This window comes from Caretta caretta, chromosome 3 (genome assembly GCF_965140235.1).
Source record: "Caretta caretta isolate rCarCar2 chromosome 3, rCarCar1.hap1, whole genome shotgun sequence".
In the NCBI taxonomy this organism is placed as follows: domain Eukaryota; kingdom Metazoa; phylum Chordata; order Testudines; family Cheloniidae; genus Caretta; species Caretta caretta.
The window spans coordinates 128329558-128357509 of record NC_134208.1 but is presented as its reverse complement, the minus strand read 5'-3'; the positions used below and the strand labels follow the sequence as shown (position 1 = coordinate 128357509).

At 41.5% G+C, this 27952-nt stretch overlaps 1 protein-coding gene and 1 long non-coding RNA gene across 24 annotated transcripts in view; one reads left to right on the top strand and one right to left on the bottom strand.

Moving 5' to 3' along the window:
• Window positions 1-23802, top strand: LOC125633956 (uncharacterized). Its single transcript, XR_007355738.2, has 6 exons — window positions 1-709; window positions 2319-2403; window positions 6413-6907; window positions 7909-8027; window positions 8765-8835; window positions 23622-23802. It is a non-coding gene; the product is annotated as an uncharacterized LOC125633956 (long non-coding RNA).
• AFDN (afadin, adherens junction formation factor) overlaps window positions 9470-27952 on the bottom strand; it is a 219471-nt gene continuing 200988 nt past the window's right edge. For 7 of the 23 annotated variants that reach the window (XM_048843986.2, XM_048843985.2, XM_075126863.1 and 4 more), the window contains 4 exons: window positions 26238-26372; window positions 23105-23615; window positions 13766-13850; window positions 9470-11712 (listed from right to left, as the gene is read on the bottom strand). In XM_048843986.2, the coding sequence (XP_048699943.2) occupies window positions 11568-11712; window positions 13766-13850; window positions 23105-23615; window positions 26238-26372 (876 nt within the window). In that variant the 3' untranslated portion in view covers window positions 9470-11567. Of the gene's footprint in view, window positions 11713-13765; window positions 13851-23104; window positions 23616-24146; window positions 26373-27952 lie in introns of those variants that run through there. The other 16 variants (XM_048843989.2, XM_048843993.2, XM_048843992.2 and 13 more) reach the window with 6 other exon arrangements.

Sequence of the window (27952 nt, the reverse complement as noted above, 5' to 3'; positions counted from 1 at the left end):
AGTGGGCCAGGCCAGGCAGGATTTTTACTTGCACGCTGCTGTCCCGGCAGACAGCAGCGTGCCATTAAAAATTGGCACGCGTGCCATAGGTTGCCAACCCCTGGTCCAGGCCGACCCAAGCATCAACTGCTGTGAAAAGCTGTTGGCACAATTCACTGATAGATAAAAGAATACCTATGGGGCTAACTAGGAAAGAAAGTCCTGGCTGACCAGGCTTTATCATTAACCTACCACCCCCTGACTGAGTTTGGCCACATCAGACATGCCAAAACTCTAAAAGCCCTGAAAAATATTAGAGCCACAACCTGTGAAGTGGATCCAAGCCCTCTTGGCTGGTAAAAGGCAGTGCAGAATGGAAATATTCAGTGCCTCCTTCAGAGAAGCACAACTACCAAACTCCTTAAAAATGCAATAGTTCACTCAAACCCCATGAAGTCAATTTGATCCCAAAGATCTCTCTAACCATCATTCTGTCTTCAGTCTCTTTTTCCAGGGCAAAATAACTGAGAAAGTGGGATCCACCAGGCTCCAACACCATGTGACATCAGCCAACATCCCGGATGCCTCACAGTTGGGTTTCAGACTAGGGCACAGCACAGAGACTGCTCTAGTGGCATTAAAAGACAATCTCCTCATGGCCATGGTCTCAAGTAAGGTCTCCATGCTCATGCTACTAGACCTCTCTGCAGCCTTTGTCACAATGGACAAGGTACTGTACTAATCTGCCTATATGACATAGCAGAAGTAGATGGTGACAGTGCTCCAATTGTTCCTCTCCAGGAGAACTCAGAATAGTGATGGGTAATTCAATTGCTCCACCTCTCCAAAAGGCCCTCATCTGCAGTGTCCCACAGGGATCCATACTATTTTCTCCTCTTCAATATCTACCTGAGATTACTTGGAGAGAGAGAGAGAGAGAGGTGTCATGGACTTAGCTGCCAGTGATATGCTGATAATTATTTCATTCTCAGTGGATGCAACCATTGCCACTTTTAAAATGTCAGAAAGCCTACAGGAAATAAACTCTTGGATGAAGAAGGAGAGGTTTCTTACCTAACAGTAACTTCAGTTCTTCCGGATGTTTTGTCCCTATGAGTGCTCCAACATAGGATGCACGCATGTCTGTTGCGCTCTCAACCGGAGAATGCAAGGCTGTGTATGTGGATCCGCACCTGCACAGAGTAGCACTGTGGGGCCTCCAAGTGAGGTCATATTGGGAGGCATGGGCCTGCTGCCACTCAGTTCCTTTTCGACCGTGAAAGCAGAGCTTCCACAGCTAAGGGAAGGGGGAATGGGAGTTGGAGCACCCATAGGGACAAAACATCTAAAAGAACTCAAGTTACCATATGGCAAGCAACATCTCTGTCTTTGAGTATATGTCCCTATGTATGCTCCACCATAGGACACTCCTAAGCAGTAACTCAATGAGAAGTTGAGTGCTGAGGAGGCAAGTCCAAGATAGTTTGGAGGACTGTGTCACCAAAGGTAGTATCATCCCTGGAAGCAGGTAAGATGGCATAATGTTTGGCAAAGTTATGAATAAAAGACAAAGTTACAGTCCTACAGATTTCTGTTATGGGGACATCCTTCAGTAGAGCTATATGAATGGACTGAGCTTGCATGGAATGTGCTATTTCTCTGTGAGAGGGATGCATCCCAGTGGATTCGTAGCAGGTTAAGATGCAACCCAAAACCCACTTTTACAGCCTTTGAGTGGAAATAGGTTGACCCTCCATCCTCTCTGCAAATGATACAAATAGTCTAGGAGAGGCCTGGAAAGTCTTAGTCCTGTGAAGGTAGATAGTGAGGGACCTTATGAAGTCTAGCGTATGAAGGCTGGTCTGCTCACTGGAGGTGCGAGCTTTTTGGTAGAACACTGGCAGTGGAATCTCTTGATTAATGTGGTATTTCGACTAGACCTTTGGGAGGAATTGAGGATGAAGTTGCATTGTAGCCTTGTCTTTGTAAAAAGCTGGCATATGGCAAGTCAGCCATAAAAGCACAGGAGAGCTCTCCCATTCATCAAGCTGAAGTGATGGCTATGAGGAACAAAGACTTGAGTGAGAGATGGAGGAGAGAACATGTAGCCATCTGTTCAAAGGGAGGTTGTCTCTGGGCATTGAGAATCAAATTTAGGTCCTGCTGCAGGGTCGGGTTCCATACAGGCTAAAATAAGTTGTGTATGCCCTTGAGGAATCTAGCTGTATAGGGTCGACAAAGACTGAGCAGCCTTCAGTGGTTGAGTGGAAGGCTGTGATAGCATCTGAATGTATTCTGATTGAGCTCATTGATAGACTTTGCATCTTTAAATCCAACAGGTAGCCCAGGATTTGAGAGTGGAACCTCTGAGACTTGAGAAAAATGAAGTGAACACCAGGAGTGGAAGCGTTTCCACTTCTAAAGGTAAATTTTGTGAGTAGTGGGTTTCCTGCTAGATAGGAGAACTGTCTGGGCCTTATCCAAATAGGTTAGCTCCATGCTCGAGAACCATCTAGGAACCATGTTTTCAAGTTTAAGGAGGAGCGGTTGGGATGGATCAGGGTCCCTGAGTTTTGTGAGAGGAAGTCAGAGAGATACAGAGGAGTTGAGGAGGTTCAAGGACCACACTTGTCTTGTCCACGGTGATGTTATGAGAATAACCTAGCTCTTTCCTGACGCAGTTTGAATAAGGTCTTGAGAACTGGAGGTAGAGGCAGATAAACATACAGTGGAGTACAGGGCCACTGTATTATCACAGTATCTCTCCATGAGTTGTGGCCGTATCCTCCCCCTTAGAGCAGAAAAGGACATTTTGTTTTGGTTGGGGTAGCACAGAGGTCTGCTTCTGGGAGACCCCACGTTTGGCAGATGCTGTGGAAGACAATCGTTGAGCTCCCATTTGTGATCCTGAAGGAAGTGTCTACTCAGGAGTCTGCAGCTGTATTCGGGAGGCCTTGGAGACAGATAACTGAGATTTTTATCTGATGGAAAATGCATCAGTGCCACAGCTTTAGCAATTCTGTGCATAACGACTGGGATCTTTCTCCACCCTGCCAGTTGATATAATACACTGCTGTCCTGTTGTCAGCATTACCCTGATGGAGTGGCCCTACATGGTGTGAAATAAGTGTTGACAAGCATATTGAACTGCCCTCAGCCTCAGAATTTTCTTGTGGAGCATGACCTCTTGTGTGGACCACTTGCCCTGGGCTGTGGCTCCTTGGAGGTGAGCCCTCCATCCCAGAAAAGAAGCATCTGTTGTAAGGATCTTTGAGGGTGGGGGATGTGAGACTGGGGTTTCCCCAGAGATTTTCAGTGGGTTCTTCCACTAACTGAGAGAGTCTAGAACTTTCACAGGTACTGCAGAGATTGTCACTATTTGGGGTGTACACAGACCTTAGCTACATCTTAATCAAGTCATTATTACATTAAATACTGAATTTTGATCTGTGAACCACTGAGATAACTATTCTCCTCTGGGACAATGCAGATCTTAAAGCCCAAGATAAAGTATGTGAGAGCTGGGAACACAGCATTCTCTGTCAAGAGGATCTGGCTATGGAACAACCATATAGAGATCAGTCCAGTCTTGCTGTCTGGCCTTCCTCTGAGAGAGAGCCTTCCTACCATAAGGGACATTCAGTTCAAACACCCCTTTCGTTCCCAAATCCCTTCCAACCCTTGCCCCCAAAAACAAACAAAACTGAACCCTACCTCAAGAAGAGTTTTTACTGCTAAAAGGGAGACATTTCAGAGACCTCATGGGACTTTGCTCTTGCTATCCATTTTACATGGAAAGCATTCAGATACTTCACTGATGGGTGGCAGTATAAAATCCTACAATAACGGAAGTACTCAGGACAGACCCATAAACTACTAATGCTCTTTACATTAACCCTAACACAGTGACCATTAGATTAATCAGCTCCCCATCACAGCATTATAATGTGTGGGTGTATATATTATGGCCTTCCTGCATGCAGTAACTAGAAACTAAAAGGATGGAAATGACTACTGACAGTCTGCCAAATGGTGACCCTGTCTCTGCCCCTGCAGTGCCAAACATATGAGACTGTCACCACTGGATGTCATTGGATTCTTTTTGTATTGCATACAAGATAGTAAATTGGCTGAGTGCACTTGATAGTAATCAGAGTCTGCAGTTTTGTACACACAATCATTGAAGCTTTACGAAACATCTGACCATTTGATCTCATTATTGCTTCCTAATAAAATGATGTTAGATAAATAAACTTCAGGGACATGGATCCATGTTTCATTTTGTTTAAATGACTTTCACTGTTTCAAACAGACATACTTTTATTTTCAACCAGGAGGTTGAACAGAACTGCCAATAAATGCCTGAACAAATCCTTCACAAGTTTTGACAGTACCTTTTAGCCTCTAAATGACCCAGCGCTCAGACACTTGCCAGTGCAACTCTCTATAGCAGATGGTAGAGTTTTTTCTCTAAGCTGAGAGAAAACTGGGTTACTTACTGGTAGCTGGAGTTCTCCATGCAATCACATTCACTCATGCACAGTGCTCAGCCAGAGAGCCATTAAAATTTAAAATACGAAATAGATTATGAGGATTCATAAATGCACTGAACAGCACATTTTCCATCACACCTGATAGAAGCTCCCACTGTGCCTTAGGTGCCAGGATCCTGATCTTTTGCCAAGCTATTCTTGTTGATGCCTTGAGCCGTATGAGATAAGTGTTAAATGCTTTCTCCTTCTGGTCCTGTAAAGCCCCTCTTCTAACATTGTCTGAGACATATTCAGTAAGAGAATTTTTTTTCCTAACTATGATCACAACTTCATACTGGAATAACCAGTTGTCATGCTGCAGCCATAGCATGGGAATTGTGGGCTGCAGATTAATTTAAAACTAGTGATGGGGAGATCAGAAATAAGTCAAGAATCCATTTCTGGGTTTAGTTCTTATTAAAAAAAAATGTTATCAAGAGATGAGGATACACCCATTCAGGTAATAAATCTCTCTTTCAAAGACCCAACTTTTTGTTAACTCTAGCCGGAGCTGAAGTCTCGGCTAAATTGAGGTTTGGCCCGGACTCACAAACCTAGGCTTTGGGAGACCAGCTTTATAGCCCCATTACTGTACCTCCCTTAGGGTACATCTACACTGCAATCAGGAGGGGTGAATGCAGCCCATGTAGCCATTCCTGAGCTACCTTTGATTGAGCTAGCTCACTAAAAACAAGAGTCTAGCTGCCCGAGTACAGCTACACTGCGATTTTTAGTGAGTGAGCCAGAGGTGCTGTCTTTCTAAGTTGCTGGGGGGTGATTGATCCCCGCTCCATCTCAGGCCCTGCCCCCACTTCAGCCTTGTCCCCCGCAACCCCTTCCCTGAGCACATCTCGTCCTCACTCCTCCCCCTCCCCCCCAGCACTTCCTGCACACTGCTGAACAGCTGATCTGCGGCAGGAGAGGGAGGAGCTGATGGGGGGAGCTGCCCACTAATTTTTTTTTAATATTTTTTTATATTTTTTTTGCATGGAGTCGGCGCCTAATGGAACTAGCCCAATCAAGGCTAGCTTGAGTATGTCTCCATGTGTTGCAATCACATTTTCTGAGTGCAATGTAGACATACACTAAGCTTTAGCCACTTAGCCCACATGCACCCTTTCCGTCCATGCCTTCATCTCTCCCCCCCATTACCCTTTTTTCCCCTTTAGTATTAAAAAGTAGTTTCTACACCTTAGCTTCCCATAGGCAGAAGGATGTAAGGGGCCAGCAACACCAGCCACCCAAAACAAGAGTTAGAACAGAGAAACCAGGCAATAACAAATGAGCGTGTGCACAGCTGCCAAGTGTCATATATGTAGCAGTCCTGTCCGCATTTCCAGAACGCAGCTGGATTGTCATGCATCCCGCTGGGCTGCAGACAATAGCTGTAACAGCTCCTTCCCAGCCGCCAGAGGCCAATAGTCTAGTGGGATCTCTTCAGCTGACTTGGCAGGCTTTGGTTTCCCCGATATGGAGTTCGGCCATCAGTTGGTGCTCGCGTACTTCCTGGGCTATTTGAGGCTGCAATTGGGCCAGTATCCCTGCAGTTGTCTCCTTTGTGGCATCTGTGGAAGGAGGTGTGATGCTGCCAGACAAGCTCAAATCAAAGCCATAGGCCAATTCACTTGTGTGTGGATATCAAAGAAATATTAAGTGGGCTAGGAGGCATAGGACTATTAATCTGTGTGGGGATATCAAAAAATGTTAATGTCATTGTCTTCACTTACCTATAACCCGTTATTGTTGTAGATATTGTTGTTTACTATCACATTACATTCTGTATGCCCTGTACTTAATCCTAAATCAAAGGTGTATTACTTGATGCTTAAACTTCATGAAAACTAACGAAAGATTGTTTGGATTGCTGTACCTGAATGCATTATGTCTGTATCTGTAATTAGATTGCCTATCAAACAGGATTGGAGGCTTGGAACTGTAAATGAAGAAGCATGCTAACTTCAAAGCATGGGTCATTGTGCTCGACTGTGGGAAATCCACAGACCCAGGCTGCATTTAGTCAACAAAGGAAGAGCACCTGCTGAGGTGGAGACACTTGCTAGATTGCTTTCCGGAGAAAACAGCTGTAAAAATGAATCCAGGGGATGATCCTGTATCTCTGGACTGATGGATTCTGACAGGGTGGAAAACTGAGTGATTTGACAGAAATCCCTAGAGCTATTCTAGGTAACCCTGAGAGATTTATGGAGAACTAGCAGATTACTACGTCTCTGCTATCATGTTGGACTTACAAACTTTGACTCACTTGTTAATGCATTTGATCTAACTTCTCAATAACTCATTTCTTTTTCTTAGCTAATAGACCTTTAGTTAGTTTATCAGAGAGATTGGCTGCCAGCATTGTCTGATGTGAGATCCAGAGTATCCGTTGTCCTGGGGTAAGTGACCAACCCTTTGGGATTGGGAGTAACCTAATGTGAAGTGATTTTTGGTTTTAATAACCTTTCTTCAGAAACTCTAGTTTGTCTGGTGGCAAGATGCGCTGGAAAGCCAAAAACCATTTGTGACTACAGGTCAGACTAATATAGTGATCCTTACTGGCTTGGTGAAATCTAATTATAGAATATGCCACCAGTTTGGGGTGTCTGCCCTGTTTTCTGACAGTTTGACCTGAGATTGGCTATGAACTACTCTGGACACTGTGACAGGAGGGTCCTTGGGCACCACTACCTTTTCTTCCCTAACACCTGGTCAACACGTAATGCAAACAAACTTTCAAGGTCTTTTTTTCACAAGACCATTATAGAACTGTGGTTCACTCGTGTCTATTCTTTAAAGCTATCAATATCTAGTTTAAACTTTTCACAGTGCTGGGGCTATGATCTATAAACTTAATTGACATATGGTATGTGAATCCTGTCAACTATGCCAGTGTCAAGCTGTCCTGCAGTGGCTCAAGAGCATGAGTACGAACCTCAGGGCAAACTGTAAGAAACGGCAAAAATCCCAAATTGATCCTTGCCCTCCTCCCCTAGTCCATCCCAAGGATCAATTCAGGGCTAGTCTAAAGCTCTCTTACAGAAAAGCACTATACACATACGTGGTATTTGATATGCAAACTACTGGAAAGGCTATGGTTCTTAGGAAATGCATGAACTAACCTCCCTCAATGCAGTTCTGTAAAAAACAGGAAGCTGGGGTGGAAAGAAATAGTTTTATAAAATTACATGTTACAAGTACCTTTTTTAAAGATACAGGAATTTAGGCATGACTAGGCAGAGACTCCCACTTACTGTACAAAAAGATTGCTCATTTTACCGTTTAGCTTGTTTCTCCCAGTCTTGTTTATCTGCTTAATCTGCCTGTTGCGTCATGTCTTGTCTAATGAAAGAAGCACCACGTTTTACTGCTATGATTATTAAATAAATGTGATTTATAGATTCCAAGGCCAGAAGGGACCATTGTGATCATCTAGTCTGACCTCTGGTATAACACAGACCATAGAACTTCCCCAAAACTTTTTCAGAGTTGCTGCTTCTCAAGAGAGTCCCCCATTTTGTAAGTATGGCCTACATCCTTTGTTCCTAGGTGTATACGTTTACATTTTGCCATATTAAAAACATATTGTTTGCTTGCACCCAGCTTACAAGTGACCCAGATAGCTCTGTATCAGTGACCTGACCTGTATGATTTCCAAATTACTCAGTTTGCGTGTCATCTGCAAACTGACGAAGTGAGGGAAAAGGTCGAATTTGATAACTCCTGAAAGAGAGAGAAATAAAATTGTCTAAAGCCATGCATGGTGCTCCTGCAAGACAACATGCAACCTTCTTTGTAACACTTTTCGTTAGATCTTAAGGCCAGAAGGAACCATTGTTATCTAGTCTGACCTCCTGTATAAAACAGGCCAAAAAACCTCACCCAGTAACCTCTGCATCAGCCTCTACTTGAGCTACATCCTAGCTTTAAGAAAGATAGAAATCAAGACTGGATAAGTTTAAGTGAAAGAAAATCCAACCATTTCCTTCAGTAATTTATTCCAAGGGCAAATTACCCTCAGTGTTAAAAATTTGTGCCTTATTTCCTGTCCAAGTTTGTCTAGCTTCAATTTCCAACCTTTAGATCTCATTATTCCTTTTCTGCTAGATTAAAAAGTCATCTAATATCAGAAACCCCTTCCCCATGTAGGTACTTGTACACTGTGATCAAGTCATCTCTCATCTTGGATAAACTAATACATTGAGCTTCATAACTCTCTCACTACTTGTTTTTATTCTTTCTGCTCTTTACTGAAGACTTTCCGAAGTGTGGATGCCAGAGTTGGACACAGTATTCCAGGAATGGCCTCCTAATGCCGTATACAGAGGTAATGCCACCTTTCTACTCTATTTGATATTCCTCTGCTTATAGAATTGTGTGTCCAACACACTCCAAGGTCATGTTCAACTGGTTATCAACCATGACCCCTATGTTCTTTTCAATGTCATTGCATTGAAAGATAGTGTCTCCCATCTTATAACTGCAATCTACATTCTTTGTCCCTAGATGTACGACTTTCCATTTGGATGCATTAAAATAGGTCATTCATCTACTAACCAATCTAAGTCAACCTGTAAAACTGGTAAAACATAGTTTACCACCCCTCCAATTTGTGTGTCAACTTTGTTTTTCCAGTAATGATTTTATATTTTTGGTCCAGATTATTGATTAAAATAGTGAATTACATTAGGCCAAGAACAGATCCTGTGGGATCTCACTAGAATCAATTTCATTGGATGATTCCCCATTAAAAATTACTTTTTGAGATCTATCAGTTAACCAGTGTTTAATGTGGGCTACACTGATTTTGTATATACTTTTTTTAAAGCAAGTTATGTATCTATTCTTTGAATACCTATAGGGTAACTGTATAGTAAAGAGTATTAGTAATTTATGGTATGAATGTGTTAATACAGCATTAAATAAAAACACAATTACAAAAAGTTCTATAAAACGCAATGTTAAATACAATACAAAGTTTATTAAAAATAGGTTGCAAGTGAAATACAGTAGAAATGGGAAACTACAGCAGTTTTCATGTTTTTCCATAATAATGCACAGACAAATATGAAAAGCACTTTTACACATATTCACACTTGACCCAAATGCCCAATAGCGGCCAAATCCACTCAACTGAAGGTTCTATGTATTTTTTTGCTAAGCCTTTTCAGATTCTAGCAGCAACAGTATTCCAGCCACAGCCTAAATTTTTTTTCTGAAGAAAAGAGTATTTTGTCACTGTAAGGCTGCTAGTGTTCTCAAGATAAATTGGGAGAGGCTTGCTTTTCCTGATTAACAGACACAGCAAGCATGCAAATCCTTCATTAACACTTTGAACCGGTTTAATCTCCTACTTCATATTTAACAGGTGAAACGGTAAAAGCACACTTTCAAATAAGAAACCTGAAATATGTAAAAAACAAATATTTACACTCCAATTTTCATTAACTTGCATTTATTTATCATACAACTCTTATTAAAAGTGATTTCTTTTCTAAGGCAGTGAAAGTCTACCCCTCTGTATTTGGAAGTGTGCATAATTCCCTAAATATATATTTATAAGAGAACAATATGATACAGAAAAATCATCTAAAGCCCAATTTAGGGCTTTGCAAATAGAAAATTTGTTTGGAATCACAATAATATATTTTGTCTTAATGTCACACAAAGAGAAACAAACTCTGATGAGGTCCTTATCCCCAACATCAGCCATATATGCATAGCTGAAGAAACAACAGTGGAAGGAACAAAAAGAATTCAACAATTCAAAATTAAATAAGGCTATCAATATGTAAAAATAGCTTGAACTGCTGAGAAGATTCTCTACAGTATATAACAATATAAGAGGATGCAAGTAAAACCAGATAGATGAAGGACAGCTTGACTAGCACTACTTTCTCAATATTAATAATGGTGGTGTGCTGTCAGGATAATAAGTCAACCCATCTCACTGACATTCATATTCACAGCCAGCAACATCGTATTTGATATTTCAAACATCAGTCTTACTGTATGCTATACCATTTTTCTTCTCCAACAGTAGTATGTAGCTCCGCTGCTATAACAAACTCCATCAATGATGCGCCGTGGCTAGTTGCTTATACTCCCTATTCTACCTCCTTGGAAAATGCATGCCTTAGTTCTGCTAGCTTTGGACCTGGAATCATTACTTCCATCTTGAACATTTAACATTTTGGTCCTAGCTATGATAGGGCCACTAAGGTAGCCTATTATCTATTGCTTGTTATATTCTGTTATTTCAATACAGTGTTAAACAAAACAAAACCCCAAGGTTTTTCATCTCCAGTTTTGTTCTTGTTTTTTTAAAAGGAGGTTTGTAAACCAGACACGTCATTTACAAGAGGGATGTATGCATGTATATGCTTTTCCATGGTTATGGATTAAACAGTTTCTGTTATGCATCCATTTTAGACCCAAACAAAACACCTATAGGATTAAAACTGTTTCACTCAAAGACTTTATCCAGGCAAACCCTTTTACTCTAATGCTAGGTAATGATAAGAGGTTTGTACTGATATGCTAATAGTCTGTATGAACAGCATACAATGTGTCGAACTTGTATATATAAACGTAGACCTTTGTAAAACAGCCCAGAGACTGGCTTCTGTCTCAAACAACCTATAGATATCATCAGCTAGTGCACAGATTAATTTAGGCAGTTCAAACTATTCTCACTCGCTCTGCTCAGCAGCTAAAACAAAGTATGTCTGTAAAAGACCAGGAAACAGAACTTATCTTTGACAAGTGCTACTTGGTCTATTGCAGAAAAAGTTAACCCCCAAAACAAAAGAAAAAAGTGACCTTCATGTGATTCATATAATTAAAATTTTACAGTGCTTTAATTGTATAAACCACAAGCTCTTGGTAAAGTAATCAGTATTCTTGCTATTGCAACATCTCTAAATCTCAATTAACAGTCTTAGATTCCTCTGTATCGAACTCACTCTTTCACAGACAATACAGTCTCGCCTTGAACAGCCCCATCCCATGCCCTTATTTTAGGGATCTTTCAGTAACATTTGATAAGGTGCTTTTATCTTATTTTGTGTTCAACTCATTTTCCAGTTCCATTAATTTCCTAGAAGCCTTTACTTTAGTCGATACATCCTGGCCCTGGGAAAAAAGTCGCTGGCGCTCCCTGAATGTCAAGTTCTCTGGTGCTCCAGGTAAATCTGTGTCTTGACTGGAAGAAACAAAAGGTTTGTTACAAAACCTAATTTTAAACATCCTTTTATATAAAAGCTTTGCATCCATATAATCTTATCTGGTGTCCTCTTGCCTTCTAACTGGAAGATCTAGATTCAAGTCCTGCAAGGCTCTTTCTTAATGCTGACACCTCAGGGCTGTCATTCAGAGGAACCATTAAACAGAAGTCATGTATGACCATCTCTGGTAGCGGAACATGTGGATGAGATTACCTGGCACTTCTCAAAAAGGATTAAAGGGTGACTAAGGCCAGAAAAGGTTTGCTGATATAGCTATACTGGCATGCCCTCCTTATATAAATCAAAAAAGTTGTTTTGTAAGTATAGTTCATACTGATTTTGAGAGTGAAATAAAACTGGATAAAAGTGCTTTGGCAACTTTGGTCAACCATGCAACAAATCAAATGTTAAAAAAAAAAAAAAAAAAAAATCAACCGCCTAGCTCAGAGGTCTCCAAACTTTGTGAGACGAGGGCCATATTAGATTTTTGAAGGGGCTTCGCGGGCCGAAGCGACTGTGAAAGAAATTAAATTATGCAAATATATACAAAATCATTAAAAAACAACACTACTCTGTGTCAGTTTTGTATTAAATTCTAAATCAGGTATAAAAGTTAATCAACGCAGGTACTGTAAGTTGGCTCCCCTTTTTGGGTCTGCTCTTCCCCGTGCCTGCTCCCTTCTCCCTGTGCCTGCTAGGTGTGCCTGCCCTGCTGAAGAAAATGACAAAGGACTGAAATTTTGGCTGTACTTTGGTAAGAGAAGCTCTAAGTTCCCACTGTTGGTTGGGACTGTTTGGTTCTATTAGTGCTGTAGTTAAAATTTAACCATTATGAAATTGGAAATTTCCATCTTCTTTACTCCATTTATTGGAGTTGTAATTAAGCATCTGGCTTGTATTTTTAATCTAAGGCAGGGGTCTGTGCCTGCTTGGCTGCAGCAGCAACTCTCCCCTGAGTTGGCTCCCCTTTTGGGGGGGGACACTGGCTCCCGGGGGCACTCACCCCTCCACACAGCTCAGCTACCCCCCCGTGCCCACCTGTGCGAACTGCTGCCAGCAGCCCCTCTCCCTGTCTGCTCGGCATGCCTACTCAGCTGTTCGCTTCTCCCCTGTTGGTTGGAGGGCCGGACAAATGGAAGCCCTAAGCCGAATCTGGTCTGTAGTTTGGAGACCGCTGGCCTAGCTGATATTGCTATACTGACAGAGTTTCTAGTGTAGAGTGGTCTAAGTACTTCTGCTGCCTCCTCCTTCATCCTTGCTGCTATCTACCTCTCTGGTTAACTATTTTTGCCACACCAAGAAAGAACTCAGTTCTCGGTGTCTCCTTGTCCCTCACCACCTGAGATGTCTGGAACTCTGGCCCTTACCCAGTCAGACTTGGCTCCACTTAAGGCTCATCAGAGTGAACTCTATTCTGTGAACTGTACAAAGTGCACAGTGGCCATCACACCACCATTTCACTTTACAAGGTGTGCAGGAACCAAGTTAAAGGCTCCTGTAGTATCCTTGCCTCAGCCAATGTGAGCCTTCAATACACTATGCAGCTAAATTAGCCACACATGCATGTGCAATGCAGTCTTTGTTAGCTGTCCACTTCACAAGCTTAGTAAAAACTCCATATAAAGTGTACTGTGCTTGCCTCCTCGTGCGTGCAAATTTATGAGTCTGGTTGAGGTAGTCAAAAAAAGAATCTTGTGATGACTGCTCTGTTTACTCACACAATCACAACACTAATTGGCTTTAAAATACCACATGCATGAAAAAGCGTATAAAACCAAATTCTATTTTGTGATAATCCAAGATATCCCAGAACCAACTGTAAAACTGTTTTATGCTGTCCTGCATATTCTTAGCGCTCTCTTTGAAAATATTTTCTAGGATTAAATAAAAGCTTTTGAATTTCATTACCGAGAAAGATTTACAGAGATACATGTATAAAATGGTATTATAAGAATTTAAAATATTCCAGAGACCAGCAGCTAGTTAGTCTGAATACAGATTAATATTTCATGAGTCTCGTCTTCATTTCACCTTTTAGATCTCTTCTCTCTTGGATCCCGATAAACTTCATGGGCTCCAACAATTGCTCCTGTAGATCCAGTGTAAGGATTTGGTCCTTATGCAAAATAATATAAAAGTTACAGTTGACGGATGGCAGTTATAATACAAAACAAGTTTCAATTTATATTTAAAAAGGTGCAGTGCTCTTTGCAAAAGTAAAACTCTCAAACTATGGTTTCTAAACTTTGTAAAAGGAATAAAAGTACCGTTTCGGAGCTTTGCCTGAATGCCAGAATAATGATTTCAGTCAAGAGTAGTCAGCCTCTTCCTAAAACTGCAACTTTGCTTGATAAATAATAAAACTGGGGGGTAAGAAAGCAAATTATATTTGGAACAAACTGTGACCGGTATCAAATCATGATAAAGTTATTTATCTTGTGGCTATTTCTTATAATGCAGAAATGAAATAAAATATTAACTGTCTAGAAGGATGTACTTATGTGCAGCTACAATTTTTCTGTGGAATTCTGTCACAAGGTTCTATTGAAGTAAGAACAGCAACTCCAGCTAAGTTAACTAGGATAAATACTACTAGCATTAGTAAGTGCCAGTATGACAATTCCAATTTTCCTAAGTTATTTTATCTTTATTTAGCCAGGTTGTGAAAATAGTTGGAAACTCTGTAACCTGCAATGGTTAGAGGATGACTATTCATGTCTCATTTCTGTAGTTATCTGTCTTGTTTCATTCAGCTTACAGCACTGCACCTTTAGTTTTAAATTCATGTAAAAGATACACAGTTCTACATAATATATTAATCCTCTCCAAAGGCCACAAGACTAAACACAGGTTTCCAATCAAAAAAGTTTTGTTATCATAGTCAGCTTTTAAGTATGTTTCTTAAATCACCGGTATTGTTAGGACAGTCAAATTAACTGTCATGATTCTCAAATTTGTTTTCAAATATTTTTGGTTTCTTGACACAGTATGCGTCATGTCTTGTGAGCCTTTCTCCAAACAGAAGGAAATGTTTGCTTCTTCCACTGGTGTATTTTGAACCGCAGATAATTAAAAGGTTAAATGTCAGTAAAAGAACAGAACTCGTTTGGATATTCATATATTGTACTCATTTAATAATTTAATACTGTACATTACAATAGTGATCTAAGAAGGGATAGCTCAAATCATATTTAAAACACTTGTAATACTTAAGTAGTATGAAGAATTATCTTTTGTTCAGACCTAAGTCCCATATATCTGACCACCACCTCCCCTCCAACTTGGGGAACATCTAGGTCTGAAGTCTGGTTCTCACACCCATATCTAATTTTGTTAAAATTGGTCAGATTTGATGCCCCAATTTGATGGAACCAATGTTTTAAGTCAGTCCCTTAAGTAATCCAGTGGCAGAAGCTGGGAGAGTGCAGTTTGCAGAAGCGTGGTTTACCAGCGTTAGCATTTATAGCAGAAAAGAGCTGTAAAGAACAGTAATGTGACTGCTAGTGAGATGGACAGATGGTAAGCTGCACAACAAAGTCTGCATTTTGTGCAAACGGCTTTGTACTTTACACAGGCAGTCTTCACAGAAGCTTGAGCAATCAAGGTGGAGTGTTTAACCTGTTCCTATAGGCTATTTTAAAAGTGTGAAATAAAGTAATCAGAATGAGTTGTATGGCTTACGTATTAAGGTCATTAAAGGTGGAGCATCATACTATAATGTTCCTCAATTGTTACCAAACCCATATAAATGGATCTGACTCGGAAATGGTCCTGATTGTTTACTGAAAAACAAAGACGTTGCTGGATGTCTCACTTGAGATTCCACTTTTTGCGCTCACTCTCTTTTTTGATATATGAAAGTCAGCAGAATGCAGGGTTGGAAAATTTAATGAAAAGGCAAAGGGTTTATTGGTTAGTGGATAGGTGGGAGTAGATGGAGAGTGAATAGTGGTTCCAGAATTACTCAACTTAAACACATATACAGCCTTCAAAGTACCAAATCAGAAAGAGAAGTAACAGCATTTTTAAGCAGCTATATTATGATGGAAGCATGTTTTACACTTAATCTCAAAATGGCTGTAGTTGAGAATTTCAAGCGTAGAGAAAAAGGAAAATACTTTGAAAGGATAAAAATAAAGTACTTATTTAGTAATTTTAAGAGGCTTTAGGGCTGGGTCTGTTCCAGCATACTATTTAGAATAAACAAATGGCTAATCATCATTGATTGCATTTCTGATATTTAAAGAGAATGTTTATTACAAGCATATTTTCTTTTCAATATAATTCAACTTGGAAGAGCCACAACTAGTCAGCAGTTCGAGTACAAATACTTTTGATGTGGAACTATGTTTTGAAAAGAATGGATACTTGTCCTACAGTAAATGTGATTCTTTGAGGTGATGTAGTTAGTGTGGATCCCACTATAGGTGCACATGCACCTCATGCATACAAGATTGGATTTTTTGAATAGCTGTGTCTGGGCCGTGCAGGCGCCCTGTGCCTCCTTGTGTTCCCCTGCCAGGGCATACAGGGCAGAGCAGTTACATGTCTCCCTCAGTTCCTTTGCAACTCACAGCCCACGTCAGAGGGCTCAATGTGGGGATGGGGGGCAGATCCCTGGGATCCACACCAACTGTAATCTCATCTCAAAGAACCATGGTAAATGTAGGATAAATAACCCTTTTGCTGCTTTGAATATATGTCAGTGTGGATCTCATAGTAGGTGACTGGCAAGAAGTAACCCCTCTCAGAATGGTGGGAATGAGGTCTGCCAGCTGTATCAATCGAACAGTGACTGCAGTACTGCGCATTCAAACTTCACAGCTGAGCATAGCCTTTGACAAAAGTCAGTGTGTTATTCCACAGTGCTGCCTTACATATTTCTGAGATTGGTACATCACTGAAGCAGGCAGAGAATGTTGTTTGTGCTCTGGTGCAGTGAGTCTTGATGTCTGGTGGGAAATGTATACCAGCCAGCCAGTTGGTAACACAATAAAATGCATTGTGTAATCCATTTCAATATCCTTTACGATGAGATAGCTTTAGCTGGGCATTCTAAAAGGTCAAACTAGAAATAGCCAGGATGATAGCCTGAATGGCTTAGTCTTGTCAATGTCATCAAGTACTGGGTAAGTCGAGCGAGTGTCATTTCTTTTTTTCCATAGTACAGAGTGTGGCTTGGGAAGACAATGGGCAGCATGGCTGATTCCTTCAGACTAAATTTCAAGACCACTTTAGGAATGAACTTGGGGTGGGGTCTCAACCATGTCCCTATGGAAAATCATATTGGGACATTTGGCCATAAGAGCTTGAACTTCACTCATTCTTCTGGCTGTGGTCATAGTCATTAGGAATACTGTCTGGTGAGAGATGATGCAAGAAGCGTTCAGAGAGGTTCAGAGAAGTACAGTAAGGTCTTAGGCAGGGGTAGGTTCTCTCCCCAGTGGGTAAATATGTAATAGCCCTTTGAAAAACTTCAGTACTATTGGATGAAGACAGACCTAACACATGAATGAACAGGTGGATGGTATGCTGAAGTTGCCACGAGGTGGATCTTAGATGAGTTGAATGTAAGGCCAGCTGGCTTTAAATGCAATAGGTAGTCAAGCATCCTAGGTTCAGGGGCCTGGACAGGGTTCAGACCACACTGAGCTACCCATATCAAGAGCCTCCTCCATTTAGAAGAATATGTTTTCCTGGTACATGGCTTCCTACTCTGTATCAAGATCTCCTATTCTTGTAGAGAACAGTATCTGTCTGTTGTATTCAGCCAGCCGACAGCCACACTGTCGATCAGGTACAGTGACTTTGGATCCAGATGGAGCATTTTACTATGGTGCTGGGGCATCAGATCCAGGATAGGTGGTTGAATAGACATCTGTAATAGGTGTTAGACAAAAATGCTTTGGACAACATGGAGCTACGAGAACTATCATGGCCATGTCCCTTTTGTTCTTGGAAATCACCTTGGGAATCGTTGGAAAGGCATAGAAGCAGGCCTGTTCACCTGCAGGAGGAAGGCATCCAGCAATGATCCTGGACTCAGTCCTCCTCTGAAGCAGAAGTTCTGACACTTGGCATTGTCCCTGGTGGCCAACAAGTTTATTATGGGGGACTCTCCATGATAGAATATCACTCTTATGATGAATCTGTGCAGGGACCATTCGTGATTGGTCACAGATTGCCTGCTAGATTGTCGCTGACTCCTGGAAGGAGTCTATTCTGATGGCACCATGTCCAGAATTTGATGACCTTCATGCTAAGGGGTAACGAGCGAGTTCTCCATTGTTTATGTAGTGCATGGCTGTCATGTTGTGTGTGAAAAATCTGTACTACTGAGTATGAGGACAGGCACGAATGCCATACAGGCTAGTTTGATGGCTATAAGCTCCAGCACATTCACAGATAATCTCATATTGCCTAAAGATCAGGTTCCTTTAATTTGTAGTTTGCCCAAATGAGTCCCCCAATCTGTTCCTGATGCATCCATGATTGGTATCTGTGTCAGGGATGGATACTGAGACACGTATCCATTTCCATGTCTTTACGGGTTCCAACCATGAAACCAATTCTGCAGTGATATGATGGCACAGAGACCTTCCTTCCATCTGATGGCTCATCAGGGAGTATGCTGACATGAGCCAAAGCTGAAATCTATCAAATGATGTTATTTACATGCATGCCAATTTGTGGCCTAACACTGCATGACATGTTTGTACTGTCAGCTATGTTTGATGTTAGCTGAAGTATGAGTGCTTGTAATGACTAGGACCTGTCTTTAGGCAGGTATGTTCTTTCTGCTCTAAGTCAGTCACATCATTCACTAGGAGGCCTACCTGTGTGAATGCGGATAGTGCATTCCAGGCTTGCTGGTGCCTTCCACTGAGATCTGCCTCTGATCAGCCAGTCATCCAGCCTTACCTTCACAAAGGAGCCACTACCACTGCTAAGCATTTTACAGCACCGAGTATACCTGTGGAGAGTCCAAATAGCAGATCCTTTGTACTGCTAGCGATTTGGTCAGACTGTAAATCTCAAGTACTTCCTGTGGGCTGGGATGGAAGTATATATCTGGAGTACTGTGTCCAGTTTTGGGCCCCACACCACAAGAAGGATGTGGAAAAATTGGAAAGAGTCCAGCGGAGGGCAACAAAAATGATTAGGGGGCTGGAGCACATGACTTATGAGGAGAGGCTGAGGGAACTGGGATTGTTTAGTCTGCAGAAGAGAAGAATGTGGTGTGTGTGGGGGAGGGTTGATAGCTGCTTTCAACTACCTGAAAGGGGGTTCCAAAGAGGATGGAGCTAGACTGTTCTCAGTGGTACCAGATGACAGAACAAGGAGTAATGGTCTCAAGTTGCAGTAGAGGAGGTTTAGGTTGGATGTTAGGAAAAACTTTTTCACTAGGAGGGCGGTGAAGCACTGGAATAGGTTACCTAGGGAGGTGGTGTAATCTCCTTCCTTAGAGGTTTTCAAGGTCGGGCTTGACAAAGCCCTGGCTGGGAGGATTTAGTTGGGGATTGGTCCTGCTCTGAGCAGGGGGTTGGACTAGATGACCTCCTGAGGTCCCTTCCAATCCTGATATTCTATGATCTTGCTGCTGAAAGCAAGGAAGCAGTCTTGAGCCTGAAAAGATGGGATGTTGGAGGCAAGGCTTATCATCCTGAACCTGAGGTGGTGTACATATTTGTTCAGTCTCCTCAAGTGTAGGATGAAAACACCCCTTCTTCAGGATAAGGAAATAACAGTAATAGAAAGACTCTTGCCCTGTAATCATGAGGATCATCATCTGTGGCTCCCAGATGAAACCAGGCAACTTTTTGAAACAGGCTCTTGTAAGAAGAGTCACTGAAGATGGACAGGAAAGGAGGGTTGATGGGGGATGGGTGTGGGAGTGAATGAGATAGCCGTGGGCAATTGCCAACACCCATTTGATGGAGATATTGGACCAAGCCCAATGGAATGGAGCCAGGCTTCTCCCAAAGACTGCTGATGGCCACTTCCAAGAGTATCACCATCATTTTCAGGGTGGGTACTCTGGTTGCCTAACCTGAAAATAGGGATGAGCCCACTGTCTCTGCTAAGGCTGATATTTGTATGGCATCCTTAAGATGTTGGTGTATAAATTTCCAGTGACCTTGAGGAGGACCATGAGTCTTTTAAAAAGTGAACCACTTCATCTGTTCTTTTGCTGAAGAGCTTCCTTCCCACAAACAGGAGGTCTTTATGGTCTCTTAGCCCTCTCTTTAATATTTCAGATGCTAACAGCCAAGAGGCCTGCCTCATGGGTCACAAGCTTGGTTATCAACGTCGCAGATGTGTCAGAGGTGTTCATGGATAGCTGTCGGATTGTTCTGGCAACACTTAAAATGATTTAATTCCTCAGTGTCCCAAGATACTTTGACAGGAAGAGAGTCATGTTTTCCCAGATCAGGAAGTGAAACTGGCAAACGCCACTTGGGAGTTTGCCACATCGAGTTGCAGAGAGGTGGATGAGTAGGCTTTGCATTTGAACAGGTCTACCTTTTTGGTATTTTTCTCTTTGTGTGTGCCCTTCATCAATTTAGCTATTTCAGCTTACTGCAACTACCAACAATACTGGATTTGGGTGGGAGTGACAGTGGCCAAAGCTTTTTGGGGGAACCTGATAACACTTCTCCACCCACTTAGATGTGGGCTGAATGGTAGCTGGGGTTTGTCAGAGCTCCTTAGATGGTTCTAGTATGCCCTCACTGATGAGGAGTGCAATCCTAGGTGATGCAGTCAAAATGTAGACTTTATGGGATTTATCTCGTATGACTGTTTCAGTATCTATGATCTCAGTGATAGAAAATAAGAAATCCTCCAAGGCTTTAAAATAGCCAATTGCTGGAGCAGAGGCTGGTGTACCAGTCTCACTGAGCAACAAATGATGATTCTTTCAATGGAGAATGGGAATGCTACTGTTCTTCTGCCGCTCACACCACTGGGTGCGGACACTGCTTTCTGTTGTTGGTGGCCTGGGTAGTGATGTCACTTGGCAGCTTAATCTCCTCCTTTTTCTGGACATACAGGAGGGGGATCTGCTGTAGGACACCTCAGAGGATGGTCCCTAATATGGCCCATATTAGCCAGGAAAGCATGTTATATCAGTACTGACCTGGTTGTGACTGATTGTCACAAAGCATCACCATGAAAGAGATGATAGTGGCATTGAGCCAAAGCTCTACAGTATAGGCTTCTAGGGTTGCTCTGAAAAAGCAGCGGAGAGGCATTACTGTTCAATACCAGGAAAAAGCATAATCAGACACTAGTGAAGAAGAAGAATACTCTTCAAATGGTGGTGCTTTGGGTGCCATTCTGTTTTACCAACGATGTCGATGGAAGGATCTTGATGCTTTGAGAGCATCTCTCTGGCCCCTAACTGACACCAATGCTTTCATTAGTGCTAATGCCAGCTTCCTGTGCATCACTCCTGCCTTAGCAGAGGTCTTACACATTCTGTCCTTGGAAGAATGGTGGTTCTCCTCCTTACACAATGGTCTCTCTCAAAGTCTGAAGTCATATATGGATTCTGCCTTTTGATCTTGTCCTCGTGCTGGGGTATCAGTCTCAATTCTGAATCTGCCGGTCCAATGAGGGGTTTGTTGGAACTAGTCTTGATGTAGCAGCAAACCAAAGGCCCCAGTGCCAAAACAGTCTGTGTGATGTGGCTAGAGCTGATTTTGATGACGTCTTTTCCTGTTTTCCTTTCATGGCTGGTCCCTAGGCTGTACTGTCTGCTTGAGGGAGTAGTAGTTGACAATGACCCTTTTCGTACCTTGGAAGCGGTAATCTCCTTCAGGTGTGACAAGACTCTCATCAACTGCTCAAGTACGTGTAGTTTTAGCCACATGTCCCTTGACATGCGGAGTCCTTGTGGGTACTTGCACACTGAATACTTATGGCTATCCTTCAGACAAACCAGACATTGACCATGCCCGTGGACCAGGGGGATGAGTCTGTTGCAGGCTGGGCAGGGTTTAAACCCTGAAGATTTAGAGTCCGCCATGATGGTTGATGTGAGACACATCGCCCCACCATACAGGAGGGTATGGAGGTTTTGGGTTTTTTTTGGATCATCCAAGTCCAAGAAAATAGAGAATAAGAAGGATGAAAATAGATTTTCTTTACCAAAACTAGCTGAGAAAAAGGACAAATATAATTAGGAGTAGAGGGTCAGACACTCACTAGATTCCATCTTGCTGCCATGGGTGGTAAGAGGGAACTGAGGGAGGGTTGTGGCCACTGTTACTTCCACGCCCTCACATAGGAGGGCAAAGAGGCACAGGACACATGTGCAGCCCCAATGGACACAATTTTAAAAAATCCTGCGCATGATGCACACGCACAATGAGATCCATACTGACACATACCCAAGCACTCAAGTGTTATGAACTTTCTCCTACTTAGCCATGGTATCCAAAAATCTAGCACTGAACTTCAGTCTGTGATAGTGTCCAGGTTCTGGGTACAGTCAGAAGAAAAACTGTAGTGCTCTGCAGGCAATGGATGGTGCTAAAATTAATGCAACTAAATTGTTAATAAAGCTCTAATTACCAGTGTAGCTGTGTGTTTGCAGTGTAAAGGGAAAGAAAAGACGACAACAAAGGAACATCAAAGACAGGCTGGGAAGAGGGAAGGAGCAGGAAGAAAAGCACTTTAATGATGGAAAAATAGGTTCTTGCCCCCAGGCATACGGTAAACTGCACTATAACGCAGAAATATAATGACTACTATGTGCTGCCTAGAAAATTGTTTTCATTAGGTCAATAAGCCCCAAATATCACCTTAATTTTGACTATATAAGATTTAAAACTGCACAAGGGTCCTTTTAAAGCCATTTGCACACCATATTTAAATCAGTAAGAGTCCCCCCTGTGCCAAGTAGTGAAAGCAGAAAAGCCCCCCACCCCAATTAATCAATCAGAAAACGTATTATATATTTGCATGGAAAACACATGTATAGAAGCATCAAGGGCACAGCCAACGAAATCAAATAAGAAACAATTACTGAGACGGTGCAGAATGAAAGCCAAAACCAACAGTACTTGGACCTGGTTGAGCAACAGTCAAACTGATTGTTTTTCCTTCATTGTGTGACAGATGGAATTTTGAGAGAGTTTGGAAAGGAACAAGGATATTCAAAAGATTAAAACGTTTACAAATAGGAGCATTCTCATTGATATCAGGATTAAGGTTAGATCACCACACTGAGAACAGTGACCAAGTGGGGGGGGAAAAAACAATAAAAAAAATCACAGAATAAGTGATTATATCTACAGCACCACAGAGGGAAATGTGCAGATAGATTTGTAGAGAAAGATTCTGATTTCATTTTTTCGTTTCTACCTTTTGAGCTGCTGGGATGGAAGAAACTTGGTTTGTTTGATGGGGAAAGGGGATGACTTGGTTTGGAAGCAGTACTGTTGGCATTGACGGAGGGTGGCTGGAATGAGGTGGAAAGAAAGATGCCATCTGAGACTGGGCGCGGCTGGCGGAAGGGCTGCTGTGGCGGAAGGGTGGCAGGAGGAAGGTCACCATAAGATTTTCTTGTGCTGGAGTACTTATCCTGACCTGCTAGAGTGGAATCCTCCTCCTCATCATCATTGTATGCAACAAACTTGGCAGTATAAACTGTGTCAGGGGAGAGGACCTGTGTTTTGAGGTAAGAGGTGTTTCGCTGAGGTGGGGGAGGAGGAGCATTAGATGAAGGGGGTGGGGGTGGGAGCTCATATTCCCGTGGAAGCGGAGGTCTGTACAGACCAGGCTCGTCAGGTTCCAGTAATCTTCGTCCTGCCTCATCATGCTGTCTGCGCCTTTCAGCTTCCAAACGGTTGTAATACTCCTCCTCCTGTCGCCTCTGTAGGCCCGTAGGAAAGAAAAGTGCAGTGATCAGAACAAGAGAAACATTTAAATATAGGATGGATTCAAGTTTTCCTCCACAAGAGCACTGAACAGATCCCTCATCTCCCTTCCCCAGCAATGAGTAAGGAAGCCACTCCAAATCATTATACGAAGAGTATGTTTACTAATGTGAAAATGAGAATTGTCCTGTAACACAATATTAATTCTGAGTTATTTCTGGAGTTGCTGCATGCTCTATGCTGACAACATATTTGTGTTAACAGAAATAAAGCTGTATTGACTAAAGGAATTCCCTGCACTCATCTTTTATAAAGTTAGAGTTGGTAAAGTAAGGATTTAGCAAAGCTGCGAAGTATTTAAGAAAGAATGAAAACAAATATAATGGGTCATCTTAGAAAGGAACTTTGGAAGAGAGTACAACTCTGCCTTATCCCTCCTGAATAGGTCATCAACAGAGCTTTAGAGCTCACTGATTCTACAAGCCTAAGTTATAGATATTACAAAAATAACTTCATGCAAGGACAAGTTGCGACTTGTGCAATTTAATTTTTTTTAAAAATGCTTTAATAAATCTCTTGAAGTGTCTTCTACAAATTCATGAAGAAAATGCTACACCCATGATGTTTCTATAGGGCCATAATAAAAATAATCTGCACTGAACTCTTGGGTGAACTTGACAAATAGATATGCATAATAAAGATACAGTACGTATTATTTGAACTCTACCATCTCAGAAGCTACCATGTGACTACCATATGTGAACAAAGTTTCCTATATTTTTCCAGTTAAAGGGGTTTTTATTGTTCTGTGAAATAAAAACACAATTTTCATCAACACCTGTCAGAACTCCATTGTGAGCTAATAGATACTGATCTATTTTGGACTTTCACTATAAACTGTGACGGTCAAATTCTCTCATTTCTTGATTCACTAACTACTGAATATTTGTATTTTGCAATCACACAGGTAAAACATGATTTCTTGTTAAATTAAGAAATTTATAGTGTATAGTACAGCTTCTTGAAAAAACTTCTTGTAATTTGTGGCAGGGTGCCTAGAGTTTTGGATACGCATTTTTATAATCAAAATCAGTAAATAAATATATACCCTTCTTAAACAGCCCGAGAATCTTCTTAACTAAAGAAGTCAGAGCCGGTTACCCTTCTATTGGTTATGTATTTAATACTATTTTCCCTTTTGAAGGCTCTAGGGTATTTAGGTGGCACTAAATTTGTAACTATGTCTGTGACTTATATGTAACTGTCTCTGGGATAGATCAGATTTGCCAGTCATAAAAGCCTTTCAGCTGTAGGTGACCCAAATATCATTAGGATGTACCACATCACCAAAGTTAGAGATGGAGAATATCTATTTATTACTGATCAATCTTATCCACCCTCCACCTCTAACTTTCCTATGATACAACCTCCAGTACTTTGCTGAGTCCAGTTGTGTGTGTGTGATCCTAGTGGTGGGGTTACCACCACTTCCCCGCAAAACTATTCTGTTTTAGATTTTCTTTTGCTCATTTTCAGTGGTGTAGGAATAATGGTCTGACAAACAGGTCTTAAACCTTTTACATTTTTTCCCTACTTGATCTTCCAAGCAGGAGCTCCGCCTATCACTAGAACATCCTTCTCCATTCTGAAGTCACAGTTTCACTAAAATCCAAGTTTTCATTCTGAAGAAACCAGATTGTCACTGCTCAAGTGAAATCTTACAGCGGGTGGGATGGTTCTACATTTACCACACAGAGTCAAATAAAAAGATTGAGATCTTAAGAAATTTATCATAAAAATTTTAGAACATCATGTATGAGTTTTTAAGGGACACAAAAGTCTGGAATTTTGGAGTGTACCTAACTGTATAGTGATCCAATTTCCTGCTAGATCATATTCAGGTCTAATAGCTTCCTGCATAAAAGAACCAACTCTGAGTAATTTTTTCCCCAGATTCAAACAAATGTAACAAAAACACGGTGGAGCATTCTCTCCACTTCTCCATCTCTGAATTCCATACAATATATTTTTCTTTTTGTATAAAAAATAGGTCTTTCTAAAACCTACTACATCAAACTTAGCAATTTTTTGTTTCTGCTTTTAAGAACACTGAATGTTAGTGAATTACAATAAAGTACCCAAAGACAATATGAAGCTCTTCTATTGAGTCACCATAGTCTCAGGTGCTAAAACCCTGTGCTAAGTTCCAGGATGATTACTGCTGGGGCAGGCTGGCAGGTCAGTCAGCTCCAACGCAGACAAAAGCAGCGTGGGAATGTCTCTTTCAGGCAGAAGAAAATAGAAAGCCAAGGTAGAGAACGCTCTGAAGGTAAACTCTAGCAGTGACAACTAAGCTCAGGGAGGACACTTAGCCTGAGATTTCTGTTGTGTTATTGTTTGTGAGTTACCAATAAATGCAAAAGCCATGAATGACATGAGTCTGGACATTTACCTAGGGTCTGTCTCTTCTATTTTGGATGGTAGAGGGTCTGAGCCCATGAATATTACCATCATGTTAATATATTCACCTCCCCCCTACAGCAAAACCAAATTGTTAATGGTCAGGCTAAGTAGGTGAAGCCCACAAAGAATTCTTGCTGCACTCAGAGGACCATAACCTTTTCTTCAGCCTCCCTCTTGGTCCGCTCCTCCTCCTGGCGCCGGCGCTCTTCTTCTTGCCTGGCCCTATCTTCGGCTTCTCGCTTACGCATCTCTTCTAACTGTTGCTGCCGTCTACGCTCTTCATCCTGTAACTAACAAAGACTTGTCTTTAATTGTTTATGAAATCACCTCCCCCTGGATAAGTCAGAGCACATACCCGGAGCATTCATTTTAAAAAGTGACCAGTTTAATGCAAAACACTACACTACAGCAGACCAGTAAAGTTTTCCCTGTCCAACTATAATTTATTACATTATATTTTCCCTGAAAGTCCCTAAAAACCATACAGAACTTCTAATAATTGTTGCACATAAAGGATGAGAAATGTATAGGAGGAAATGTACTGCTTTCTTTTCACTGCTGAATTTTACAACAGCTGTACACAACCAGAGAGACTTTTGGGGACACAGACTGTTCAGTTCCACCTACATTTTGCCATTATGGGAAATTCTACATATAGTTAACTAAAGTGAATCAGCAGAACTCTATTAAACTACCTCTATTAAAAAACTACCTTGCTAGTATGATTGTACATATGCGTACTGGACCCCTACAGAGGTACAGTTTGACTTACAGTCCAGACCACTTTAGTAACAAGAGTTTCACAGGTGAACTGAAATTAGACATTTGGAATCAACATTCCACAGCTCCACCAGCTACCAGCGTGTTTATTTTAGATTGGGATTAAAGCATTGAAAAAGCATGACGTTTTAGTCAAGGAGTCAATCCATTTAAAGTAAGAGGCTCATGTGGCAAGTCTACAAATACCCTCAAAAGATAATAAAAGTCTCCCAGTGTTTCTACAACAGATGCGCACTAGGAAAACAGACAACAAAGCAAAGTCTTTGGCTACTTGAATCTAACACTGCTAATACATAAACCTCAGATAAATGTAGATACAATTGTCTATCAGACATTATAACAACAAGACACTAATCAGACAAATTAGGACCACTACAAATATATTTTTGCATGGTTCACTGAAGCGGTTCAGGAACTGCTGCCTATGGTAGAGAGAGTAGTCATTGGAATAACAATGTATCTCTAAAGTACAGAAATTATCTGCCATCTAAGTTGAGTCATGGTTCTTATTGCTATGAGCTTATATTTTTACATTAAGCTTTTCACAGTAAGATTAAACTGATTTTACTTCTGTGTTTCCTAAAGTTGTCATAATGTTTACATGTGGTTTTCTGCTAAATATATTCAGTCTACTCTTGTTCACAGTCAAGCAGTTCATGTACATACATGGTATGTCTACACGCCAATTAGACACCCGTGGCTGGCCTGTGCCAGCTAACTCGGGCTCATGGGCTGTTTAAGTGCAGTGTAGATGCTGGGAATCCAGCTCCAGCCCAAGCTCTAGGACTCTCCCACCTTTCAGGGTCCTAGAGCCTGCGCAGCAGCCCGAGTGTCTATCTACCCCGACAGAATACAGCAACAGTGGGAAGAGACCATGATATTTCTGCAGCGAATCTTCATGTAAGGGATCTAAATTCTCTCCCTATTTCCCGTCGATTTGAGCATGTAACTCCCATTAACACCAAGAGAAGGGAGGATATGCATTTGAAGACAAAAGACCCTTTAAACTTTCATTTTGATATCCAGTGTGTCAAATATTGAGTGAAGGCTTCCTAATGTTGCAATGGAATTTTTTAAACTGAATCTAAAT